This window comes from Typopeltis vanoorti, chromosome 19 (genome assembly GCF_054136105.1).
Source record: "Typopeltis vanoorti isolate ZY-2024b chromosome 19, IOZ_Tvanoo_1.0, whole genome shotgun sequence".
Classification (NCBI taxonomy): domain Eukaryota; kingdom Metazoa; phylum Arthropoda; class Arachnida; order Uropygi; family Thelyphonidae; genus Typopeltis; species Typopeltis vanoorti.
In genome coordinates this window covers 69852888-69865670 of record NC_143567.1, presented here as the reverse complement: position 1 = coordinate 69865670, position 12783 = coordinate 69852888, and the positions used below count along the sequence as shown (strand labels likewise).

At 36.1% G+C, this 12783-nt stretch overlaps 1 protein-coding gene across 2 annotated transcripts in view; it reads left to right on the top strand.

Moving 5' to 3' along the window:
- Nucleotides 1-12249, top strand: part of LOC150096230 (gem-associated protein 8-like) — a 68195-nt gene extending 55946 nt beyond the window's left edge. For both annotated transcript variants that reach the window (XM_090409164.1, XM_090409165.1), the window contains exon 4: nucleotides 11978-12249. In XM_090409164.1, the coding sequence (XP_090265290.1) occupies nucleotides 11978-12180 (203 nt within the window). In that variant the 3' untranslated portion in view covers nucleotides 12181-12249. The remainder of the gene's footprint in view (nucleotides 1-11977) is intronic.
- Nucleotides 12250-12783: the final 534 nt, after the last annotated feature.

The window sequence follows — 12783 nt, the reverse complement described above, 5'->3', positions numbered from 1 at the left end:
AAATTGTATTCGTATTGGTTAAACCAAAATAAAAAATTATAGTACAACATGACAAAATTTCTTGCCTGATGGGACGTCGCCTGGTTAAACTAGGCCCCCGTTGTTTTCGCCAGGGAACCAGGGCGAACAGCGAAAAGTCAGCTACTGGAACAAATCTTAAAACACACCCCAACACAACATCACCAGAGTTAAAGATCATTACTATCAACATAAGAAGTCTGAATGGAGAAATGGAGCTAGCAGAGGAATTAGATAAGTACCAGATCGACATAATATGGTCCCACAGAAGGTTCTACTAAGGTAGAAGTGGAGGAATTTTTTGAGGCTCTAGAGAAAGCCACTGACACAATGAAAAAGAAAACGTTGGTCCTTCTTGGGTATCTGAATAGCAGAGTAGGAAATGATTGTCACATAGAAAAATAATTTGGGAAAATTTGGAGAAAAGAGCAAAGCTAATAATAATGGCAAATACCTGTTGGATTTCTGCTCAGGACATGGACTGGTTATTACTAACACCATGTTCCAACATAAAAATGTGCACAAATTCACAGGAAAGAAGAGGCAAGGAATAAGAAAAGTCTCATTGACTATGTTATTGTTGATGGTGATGTTTTCTCCCTGGCGCTGGACACCAGGGTGTACAGAAAATTTGAAATTGGCAGTGATCACTATTTAGTCTTGAGGAGGATAAAATTGAATTTCATATTGAAAAGCATGACAAGTAAGAAAGTTTAAAAGCGAATAAAAGATCAGCAGCTCTCAGATGTGAACGGTAGACTAAAATACACAAAGATTATTGAATGAAAAATGAAAGAGTTTGAGAACGGGAACCATGCCTTGATGAAAACCCTGATTGATTCAGCTAGAGAGGCATGTGGTGAAGTTGTCTGCAAGGATAGAAAAATTAGAACTCCCTGGTGGACACAGGAAGTTAAAGAGGCAGTGAAGGAAAAGAAGAAAGCATATCAAAGTTCCTGGCAAATAAGTCAGCTTGTGCTCTTAGAGAATACAGAGACAAATGTAAGAAAGCCGAGCACTGTGTAAAACTGGCTAAACAAAAGTCATGGGAGGACTTTGGCAAGACCATAGAAAATAAATATCAAGAAGGTGGCAAAATATTCTGGGGGTTGTTGAAGAAGCTTAGGAATGGAGGAAAGAGTGCAGTAAAAGGAGTTAGAGATGATAAAGGTGACATGAAAATGGGAGGAAAAGATATCTTTGAAGTATGGAGTAATTACTTTGAAAATTTGCTAAATGAAACAAGCAGTGATGACAACTCAGTGATAAAAAAAAACACTGACCAGGCATGCAGTCAGGAATACATATCCATACTTGAAGAAAAAGCCATCAAAGGTTTGAAATGTGGAAAGGCAAAAGAAGTAGATGATATTTGACCAGAAATGCTGAAGCATGGTGGTATAAAAGTCTTACAGTGGCTGCACTGCATAGTTCAGAATGCCTGGACAGAGGGACGAATTTCAAATGATTGGAGTAGAGCTCTCATAGTACCCATATATAAAAAGGGAAATAAAACTGAATGTGAGAATTACAGAGGTATATCCCTACTGAGTGTTCCTGGTAAGTTATATGCAAGTATACTTGAGAAACAGTTGAGAAGAACTGTGGAAGAAAAGCTTGGTGAAAAACAAGCTGGATTCAGGTCAAATAGAGGCTGTCAGGATCAGATCTTCACTTTACGAAAAATAGTAGAGGAATCATGGGAATATAACAAGATTTGTATTTAAGTTTTGTCGATTTGGAAAAGGCATATGACAAGGTGCCAAGACAGAAGCTATTCAATACGCTACAGTTATATGGTGTCAATGGGGCATTATATCAAGCAATACTCAGTCTTTATTTGAGTTGTAAGTCAGTAGTTAGAATTGAAGGAAGTACAGGAAGATGGTTTAATGTTAAATCTGGAGTGAGACAAGGATGTACATTATCCCCTCTGTTATTCATTATCTATATGGATCACATTATGAAGGAAAGTGGTATTAAACATGATATCAAAATTGGAGATGTTATAATCAGCTCTTTGCTTTATGCGGATGATGTTAAACTTCTAAATAAATCCACTACAAGTCTGCAAGATTCTCTGACTAAATTGAATAACTGTTGTAATAGATATGGTATGAAGGTCCGCAGTAAAAAGACAAACACAATAAAATAGGCAGAATCATTGAAAATGTCAACTGTGTTGTGAATGGAGAACCTGTGGAACAAATAAAACGTTTCAGCTACTTAGGCACGCTTTTTAGTGAAGATGGTAAATTAAATGTGGAAATAGACAATAGAATCAACAAAGCTGGTATGGTGGGAAGTCAATTGAATAAATTTATATGGAATAATAGAGAAATTAGTCGAAATACTAAATTAGCTGTATACAAGACAGTGTTCAAACCAGTTTTAACTTATAGATCTGTGAGCTGGGTCAGAAGTTAAACACTTGACCAAAGACTAGAGACCACAGATATGAGAGTCCTGAGAAAGATTAGCGGTGTGAACAGGTGGCATCAATGGCAATATCATATTTAAAACGAGAATATTAGGAAAGAACTTGACATTGTCGGCATCTGGAAATGAGTTAGCAGAACTAATCTCAGGTGGTATGGTCACTTAAACAGAATGGGCGAGGAAAGATTTGCAAAACAAGTGTTATCTTCCAAGTTGGCAGGAAAACGGCCCAGAGGAAGACCAAGATATGGGTGGATTGATACAGTACAAAGTGCCTTAGATGATAGAAATATAAGATCTGGTAATGTTGGAGTCTTGACAAGTAACAGACTGATTTGGAGGAAAATTGTAGATAGGAAGTTAGTAATGATGTAAATTTTTTATGTAGTACTATCATATCCTGTACACCCCTTGAGGGTACATGGTATTATCTGTAAAAAGGTTCTGGGCCTCTTTCCAAAAATGGGAATATCATCTAAACTAGTGTATAAGTGCACAAGAGGACTACTTTGAAGGTGACAGTAACCACTAATATATAGTTCCAAACGTAGATAGTTTACAGGTGCATTATGGGAATTAATATTGTCACTCCTGGTGTGTGTGTGTGAGAGAGATCCTGATTTAATAATATGACAAGCTAGCATCCCCATAATTGTAGAGGCCAAGTTTTTGTCTCATCTTTGACAGAAAGCTTACTTTCTTTGCACACATTCGTCTTATTTTTCGGGTGATAAGTGCAAAAAAGCATAGGCCATCCTCTGCATTCTCTTCTCTACTGAACAGGGTGTTGATCAGTGTTCCTAAACAACTTGGTCAAAGGCACTGCCAATTCCCTAACACCCTTCTTGTAAAACTCGAGCTGGCATACCATCTTATCCCATAGCTGTATTCACATCAAGGTTCTGTAATATGCTTTGCACCTCCAGTTCATTTCCCTCAGTTTCCATGTAAGTCTTTGCCTCTCTTATTATTACTGCAGTGTCTCCACCTGGATGGAGTGAGTTCATTTAGTATTTCCACTATTTTGGCTGATTCAGTTACCTCCCTAACATCAGCATTCTTTAAAAATCATTCTACCATAAATATTTTTTTACTTGCAGCATATCAAAAGAACTGGGGTTATCTTTGGCCTGCATTGCACTCCTCCATGTGGGGCACCTGTTCATGGTGGAGGGGACTCCCAGTGATGGTACTCCCTTTTCATTCTTCATCTTTTTCTGTACTTTTCTTCTTGTATTCTTTGCTCCACTTCTCTTTTTGAGTCTTTTTCACTATCCTTTTTTTTTTTTTTTTCCCAGACCACCATCACTGGAATCCAGCACCCTGCCTCCGTGTTTGCCATGCGGTGTGACCTGTGGACATCCGGAAAGGGGGATCTTGTTAGTCTTGCATATATGGCTTAGCCAGGATCAATCAGCTAGTGAGCTTGCCTGCAAGGGTCAATGGTGTGGCAGTAAGTCTCTCACCCCATGGTCCATTGTCGGGATCCTAGGCTTGCCTTAGTGCTGGAATATCATCCAGGGTAGCCCTGGTGTTCCACTCCTGAGCACAGTCATTGCTTGCCAGGCTGTGGACTTCCATGTGTGGCTCTGTGGTTGGTGGGGAGCTCTGGTGCCGAACCAAAAACTCCTTGAGCATGAATCCTTCATCCTCAAATATTTCAGTGGCCCTAACAAAATCCAAACCAAGTATTGATACCATAGATAGAGCATGTGGAAACAGAAGTAAGAAACAAAAGATAAATGATACTAATATAAATGTACCAACATTTTTAATCATTCATGTTGCAGGCGAAAAACTAATAGGGAAAATGTCACCCTTCTTTATTCAGAAGGGTTTAGGACTTTTGGCAGGACCTCCCAAAACTGTTAAGAAAATTGCATTCTGGATGTCCTTGTGGAAACATTGTGTCAGCAACATTCCAAGAAACTACTGAGAGTAACAACAGTGGGTGGAATAGAAATTACAGGAACACCTCATAAAACACTCAACTCCTGTAGAGGAGTGATATCAGAATGGGATCTTCTTGATGTTCCCGATGAGGAGATATGTTCAGAACTTAAAGAACAAGGAGTGTTAGGTGCATCCTGATACATTGAGATGGTTGCTCAGTTCCCACCAAGAACATTATCCTTACTTTTGATACACCTTTATTCTCCTGACTCTAAGTATGTGGTCTGCAATTATTTGCCTCATTTAGACTAAAATGAAGGAGGATGGGGATCACTTCCTCTTAAGATATCTGTACAAGTTGCATTATTCAGTTTTTGATTAAGTACCTCTTTAGTATAGTGAAATTGGAAGAATAACAGTACACTATCTTTTGGTTAGAGAAGATCTGAATTTGATTTTCATGATGAGAGAAATCTTTAAAATGCACTTTTTCAATTAAAGGTGAGTTAGTTGATCTCCTATGGAGGTAGCAGGTTTTTTCATCTAGTTTACAGGTATATGCATGTAGTTTACAGACACAAGATACTACTGGTGGACTGTAGGTGCTATACTTTTGTAAATAATGGATTGTACCATTGCATGTAGATGGAGGATTAAGTAGTGGAGGCAGTAGGTTGTGTCAAGTGCCCTCCCACAGTGAGTCATTGGAAATGTCACAATAAAATTTGGAATACAATTAATTGCCTCTTACATTATTTAATGCCAGCTGAATAATTGCTTCTAGTTTGAATAAAATGGAAGAGAGGTTTGTTAAGGATAGAGAGGAAAGTAAAATGTTGTAGGCATTGCACCATTCAACTGATCTCAACAATTAATTCTGATTATTTTATCTGTTTCACCTTTAAAAAAAAATGTGAGCTTCATACTTAGAGCTGCAAGCCATTTTGAAGTTGAGTACGGGCTCTTTTAGCAAGGGTGTGAAAGCTCTTGCCTTGTGAAATGGATTGCCAGTGATAGTGAACGTCCCACAGTGGCTACAAATTAAAAGTAGCTACTTGGCTAATGATGTTTTGATTAGTGAAAATATAAATTCCTCTCTGAAATTCAATCAGCAGTACCAACAATACTACTAGTTGTTGTTAAAAAATATTCCAGTAAGTAGCCGCTTCTCAGTTTTTATTATGAGACTTTTTAAAAGAAATTAAAGATACCAAGAAATTATATACTTGGTTTAATCCTTTATCCAAGTGTAAGCAAACAAAGTTTGCACCTGAAGTATTATAAGGACTGGGGCAACTCGTGGTAAAGGTGGTATGACTTCGCATTACTTGCCTTAGTATTACATAATACAAAGCACATCCCCTGGCAGCCATGTATATAGGCAAGTAATGTGAAGTCATACCACCTTTATCATGAGTTGCTCCAGTCCTGAAAATACTTCAGGTGCAAACTTTGTTTGCTTATACTCAAACGAACCCAATTTTAATGGGAGGTATGAAGTTATGTATAATGTTATTATATTTAAAGCTTTGATAATACATACATATATATTTGTTAAAATAAAATTAATAATGAAAACAAAACAATTATATACAAAAAATATGAAACTTCAAAAAGATATTACATATTTCTATGTTGAAGTTCCTGGTTTCGGATCACCTGCATTTAAAAAAAAAAAAAAAAAAAAAAAAAAGTATCCAGTGTTAACTGCCTAGATTTTCTTTTTCTTTCTTTAAGGAGTTCAGTGTAAGGTCGAATAGATGAGATTATACTCCGTTCCCAATCATGGTCCATTTTGCAGAGTTCATCAGTCAATATCTCTATGCTTGCAAGGATACGCTGTAAATCAGCCATTTTCATATCTCTCAGAGGACCTTCTTCGTTTTCTTTCTCTTCCTTTGGATGTTGACTTAATTGTTCGGCTAATTCTTTTAAGTCTTCATTAGAAAGCGGTTTATCATGGCTCTCTAAGACTTCTGACGCATCTTCAGTTATAATATCATACAATCCCACCTCTCGGTCAAGCTTGGTAACATCTTCAATAACATTCTCCTCTTGCTCTAATTCCTCAAAGTCGTGCATAAATGCTTGAAGTTTTTGCCATGCTCCTTTTAAACACTTTGCTGACACGTAGTTGCAAGCTGCCTCGATTTTGTTAATGCCCTTCAAAATATCGAATGACTGCCAATAGTCTTTAATAGTTTTTCCTGAAGTGTCCAAGACTCTTACCATTTCCATAAATGCTATATGGAGAGGTAATAGGCTTTGAAGATTGATATAATCCCCTGATCTAACGGTTGCAAAAGCGATGTTGTGTTTGGGGGCATGTAAACAACCTTGACATCCAATGGTGTTCTTACTTCAGCAAGGTTTTGAGGATGTCCAGGGGCATTATCCAAGAGAAGCAATGCCTTGACTGGCAAATCATTTTCTTTACAGAAGCGAAGCACGGTAGTACAAAAATAATTTGTGTATCAATCTATAAAAACGTCTTGTGTAACCCAAGCTTTCATGTTCCATTTCCAATAGATTGGCAGCATGGCTTTTAGACCCTTGAAGGCACGTGGTGTCTGTGAATGGTACACCAACATTGGTTTAAGCTTCAAAGTTCCGGAGACATTTGCACCCAACAAAAGCGTAAGTCTATCTTTTGCAGCTTTAAAACCTGGAGCAGAACATTCTTCACAGGAAATGAAGGTGCGTGATGGCAATTTTTTCCAGTAGAGTCCAGTTTCATCAACACTAAAAATGAGATCAGGAGGATAACTTCCTTGTTCTACACAGTCTTGAAATTCTTTAGGAAAAGCAGCTGCTGCCTTAACATCTGCACTTGCCGCCTCACCACATAATTTGACACTGTGGCACTTACTTCGAGACTTAAGTCTCATGAACCAGCCTTTGCCTCCACCTGTCTTTTTAAGATCCTCAAAAATTGTTTTTGCTTTCTCAATTATAACAGCCTGCATCAGAGGAATGTTTTTCTGATTCAAGTCATCCACCCATAATGATGATAATTTTTTCATGAAGTTTACCCCTGCTATAACGTACGTGTAGTTCTGCTAATTTTTCTGTGCTTCTATTATAAGACATGGTATGTAATTATGTACTTTATCAACTTAAATACCTATATATGTAAAAAAAAAAAAATTAAATAGAACAATTAGGTAGATTCAACATTAAAACTAGGTTTGATACATGTACGTCGTAGTAGCTCGGTAAACACTAGACTGCCTGCTAGCATCGTTTCTCAGTCAACCACACTATGGTAAGAAAGCACACGCAGGCAACCGGCGTTATTGTGAATCGGCGTAAACCGAGGGCTGCCTGTATATAATTTCTAGGTATCTTTAACTTATAGTATAACCAAGTGGAAAACTTTCAACAACTATGAGACATTTTATTAGATGCAAAATGTTCTCAACCACACACACACAAATCTTGTTAAGAGTATCCCCTCTATTCATTGGTTGCTGCAGTCAAGCAATGTAGTGGCCATACCTATTAAATTTTTTCCCACAGATTTTGTTTTCTCTCAACCACATAATAAACATGTCACTAAAACTTGCTCCAAAATGATAAAGGAATGCTGAATGAAACAGAGAATATATTAGGAAGAAAAGCAAAACTCAATACCAAATGTGGACATGATTTTAACACTGTTGATGCTCCTGATGTGAATTTTAATTTAAAAACGTTTTTTTTTTTAATCTAAACATCATCTTTAAAATCTGAGTGACTTGCATAATGAGGCCACAGTCCTGCTGCTAGTTTGTGAAAGTGATTGCTTAGCCTGGTCTTAAAGTGTTGTCATAGTGCCAAATATTACAAGGGAAAATGTCCAGTGCATAGAAAATGGTTGGAAGTGATTTTTGGTAGAAGCAATAGATCACTATAATTAATCTCATCAAAAAAAAAAAAAATGTGGAGTATCTTTTGGGAGAATGGAAGCTGAGCATTGCATAAATGTATGAAGCACAGCTAGAAAATGACAGGCATGACACTAAAAGCAAATTGGATTATGACAAGCAGTTAGCTGAGCATTCCAAAGGAAGTCCTAGAGAGTTCTGGCACTATGTATTTGAAGAGAAAGAATGGTGCTGAAAGTTTTTTCACTGGGTTATACTATAAATTAAAGATGCCAAGAAATTATATTCTTGGTTTCATCCTTTATCCAAGTGTAAACAAACAAAGTTTATGTGTGAAGCCACTTCACAACTGGGATAAAGGATGAAACCAAGAATATAATTTCTTGGCATTTTTAATTCTAAAAGAATGAATGCTTTCATACAAATAAACTTAATGAATGCAAATAGTAGATCACTGCAGCAAAAGTAGTTGAGCTGTTTAATAATTGTTTTACTAGTCCTTTGTTTGGTGGTCATAAAATGGTACCAGATATTATGGTGAGAGTTGAGAGCTCTTTGTAGAAGCATTGCAAATTCTCAATGTAAATTTCTGGTTGGCCAAGTGGATAAAATACCTACTCGCCAACCAACACGTTGTGGGTTTGAGTCCCATTTTGGGCATGTATGTTTGTAAAAGCCTGCTCTGGATGAGTCTGTATAACTTCTTGAGTTTATAAGGCTTGTCTTTTTGAATACAACTGTAGTATTAGATGGGATTGTGTCTTGATACAAGGAGTCCAAATGAATAAACAGAATTCAAGATGATCCCATTGCACAAGAGTGATTTCAGAACAGGTGTTGCAAATTATGGGACATTCAGTATTTCCAGATTGGTAATTATGGTCTTGGAAAAGTGTAAAAATTCAAGTTTAGTCATGAGTGGACAGAATCAGTATTGTATATAGAACAGAATAGCTTTGTTAATGGAAGGTCTTGTATTAAATTTACTTTCAGTTTACAATAAAATTAAGACAGCTAGATAAGAAAAACGAATAATGATATTACTGAATTTTAAGATATTCATTGGAATACTGTATGGAAGGTTATTGTATAAACTGAAGCAGATGAAAATGAACTAATGGCATGATTGGAGGCAGGACAGATATCAGAAGGTTGTGTAAGGAGGGAAGAGTCAAAATTTGGGTGACTGTAGTGCCACTACAGGAGTTGGTCTTTTGACCATTATTCAAGTTGTAATTGTAAACATTATTCAAGTTTAATAATGATAATGGAAAAGGTTTTAAGGCAAAATACCTGAGGCATTTGATAGTTATTTAGTGTGTGTGTGTGTGTGTGTGTATATATAATGATACAACAGCCATGAGGCCCATATGGGCAGGTAGGGCACCCATCTTATGAAATCAATATAAAGCAATTGGATTTAATGTGATTGTCTCTCAGTTGCATGTGTTCACCTAGCACTGATTTTCTTGTTTAAAAAACCCAAGTTTCCAGGAGGGAAAACCCTGCTACTCCCATATATGAATGGCTAACTCACCTTCAAATGAAAAGCCAAGATAAAGGTTTGTCACATATGGGATTCAATCCCAGGTCTTTCTGTCCAAAGGGCATTGTCAAAACTGACTGAGCTAGGGAAGCTCATTTGTTTAGTGATAATGATGCACAGCTAGATAATGAACACTTCTCATATGGAAAACAGATGTGGGCAGAGAACTTAAGTCAGTTTCAGCTCAGTATTGTCAAATTTTTCATTCCACAAGATAGGTAAAGTAGGTGGAGAATGCAAGCAGTTGCATTATTCACCTATGAGTTGCCTACAACAAATATCCTGTTGGAAGTTTTTCCACTTGGTTATACTATAAATTAAAGATGCCAAGAAATTATACTCTTGGTTTAATCCTTTATCCAAGTGTAAGCAAAGTTTGTGTCTGAAGTAATTTCAGGACTGGGCAACTATATAGAAGCTAATGACTTCACATTACTTGCCTTAGTATCCCATAATGCAAAACACATATCCTTACAGACATGTATAATGCTATGTATTATGGGAAGGGCCGCTACTCAAACTGGTTTCAACCTTTATTGAGGTCTCATCAGTAGGAGCTAGACCCAGAAGTAATACCATGGTTGAAGTAATGCAGAAGTCATATTTCTATATACGAGCAGCCAAAAGGTGTCGCATCTTATTAAAATGCTCTGGATTAGAGTATTTTATCCCTTCCTATAATGCATAGCATTATATATATATTATATGTATATATACATAATGCAAAACACATATCCTTAAGGATATGTGTTTTGCATTATGGAATACTAAGGCAAGTGATGTGAAGTCATTAGCTTCTATATATGAGTTTCCCCGAGTCCTGCGCAAACTTTGTTTGCTTACACTTGGATAAAGGATTAAACCAAGAATATAATTTCTTGACATCTTTAATTTATAATGACATAATATCCTGTTGCATAGCCTCAATTTAGCCATAATTCCATAAATTAAATTCAAAGTCATGTATTTTGAATTGTTGAGATTATAGATGGTATATTGTGTTGATATGACTGTTGTAAGAAACTAATGGTTTAGGCGAGTTTATGTTAATGGCGAGCAGGAAATTAAAATTTAGAGGCTACATAACAAATGCTATAAAAATGATAACAGGATTATTATGCTAATATTGGACAGATACTGAAGAAAAAGATACTGGAAATCAGGAATTTGTTAGACACCTGGATGCTCAAATGTAGTGTCTAGGATTTTGAGGGGTGGGGGGGAACACTGGGGGGTGTACAGATGTATAACCAAGATGTTATCAGGACTGAATGCTGTGTGTGTGTGAGAGAGAGAGAGAGAGTATAGGTAAAGGAAATAAGCTGAAGTGATATATGCTTAAGGGGGTGGAGAATTAGGAGATGAGTTTTTCAGTATATCAGAGGTGAGAAAAAAACGATATCATTCCTAGAAGTTGAGTAAGGGTAGTTTTAGTAGGTTGTTCAGGCTCTTGACTGAAATGGATTGCCAGTGAAGGTAGTAAGTGCATTTTCTGTGAACAAATAGTGAATGTCCCACAGTGAGTCCTTGCACTCTGAGGGTTCTTATATAATAACAGATAAGGCCTTGTTATATTTTCAGAAATTAGGACTACATGGCATGAAATACTGTTCTGAAGACCTCCAGAATTCATTTCCAAATATCTTGAGATAAAAACAATGACAGAAAATAGTTAAAAACATGTATTTTTAAGTTTCTGAAATTTTTAAATAGACAAACCATTAACATAAAAAAAAAAAAATGCAGTGAAACTCAGTGCAGGTTTAAATGCAGAAACCTATTTATTATTTTAGCTTTCAAAGAATCATTTGATAATGGTTTCAGATTTTATATTTCAGTTTTGATACTAAAAATAAAAATGGCAGATGTGATTAACTTCTACAATAGAATCAACTCTCACCATAGTAAACTAGTAGGACCATAGGAGTAGTTTATTATAGTGGATATTTTGCTATAGTGAATTTCTTATAGAAATTCACTATAGCAAAATATCAAAATTGCACTTATGTGGCTTTGATCAGGATTTTTTAGTAGTTTGTTATAATTAGCAAGTTATACTGCTGTTTGCTATAACGAGAGTTAAGTGTATTATGAACTTCTTAAGCAGATTATTTTATTTGATTTAAAAAATTTTTGTTTTTTTGTAATATTCCGCAAGCTACTCTGATATTACAAAAGCATTGCCTGATCTCAGAAAATTGCTATTGTTTTTCAGTGCCGCTCAGTGGATATCATGAATATTCAACATTACCACCCTCAGAAAGGCCAAATGCCGTTCGAACAGAAGAGATGAAATATTTGTATGGAATAAAAGCTTCGATGATTCAAGGAATGGAGACTGCAATGCAACTATCTTTTGATAGGTTCTGTGATCTGAAACAACCAAAACTGTGGCCTATTGTGCCATTAAAATTGTAATGTGGTTTTTTTTTTTTTTTTTTTTTTCATTCTGTATATATACTTGCAATAAACAGTAACGTTACAGCACTTCTGGAAACTTTTTCAGCATGTTTCCTGAGAATTTTTAAAGCTGTATCCATCAGTGTAGTTGTGTATATTTTTACTGAATAAGAGTTCTGACATTTTTGCTTTTGTGCATTTCAATTCAATACCCTTACCAATTAAAGCAATAGCAATTCCTGCTATTGCTTTAATTGGTAAGGGTATTGAATTGAGAATTATGAACATCCTTTAGGTCAGAGGCTTTGGAGAAATCTGAAGTTTAAGATAAAGGAAGGTTTTTATCTTTTGCTCCTTGCTCCCTTCTAAGGCAGTAGTGATGTTTGATAATTCTTTTTTCAAGAAACTCATTTTTGAGCAGAAGAGGTGTCATACAGTTTAGAATCATCTATTGTAGATTTCAAGAGTAGGAGGAATTGACTTTATTATTAGACTTTCCTGGAATAGAAATGGATGAATTGCTGATCTTTAGCAATTGATTAGAGCTCATAGACAAATTTAAATCAGATTGTCATCTTATGGAGATGCTGTTACAAATATAGTCTTCTCTCTCTCTCTCTC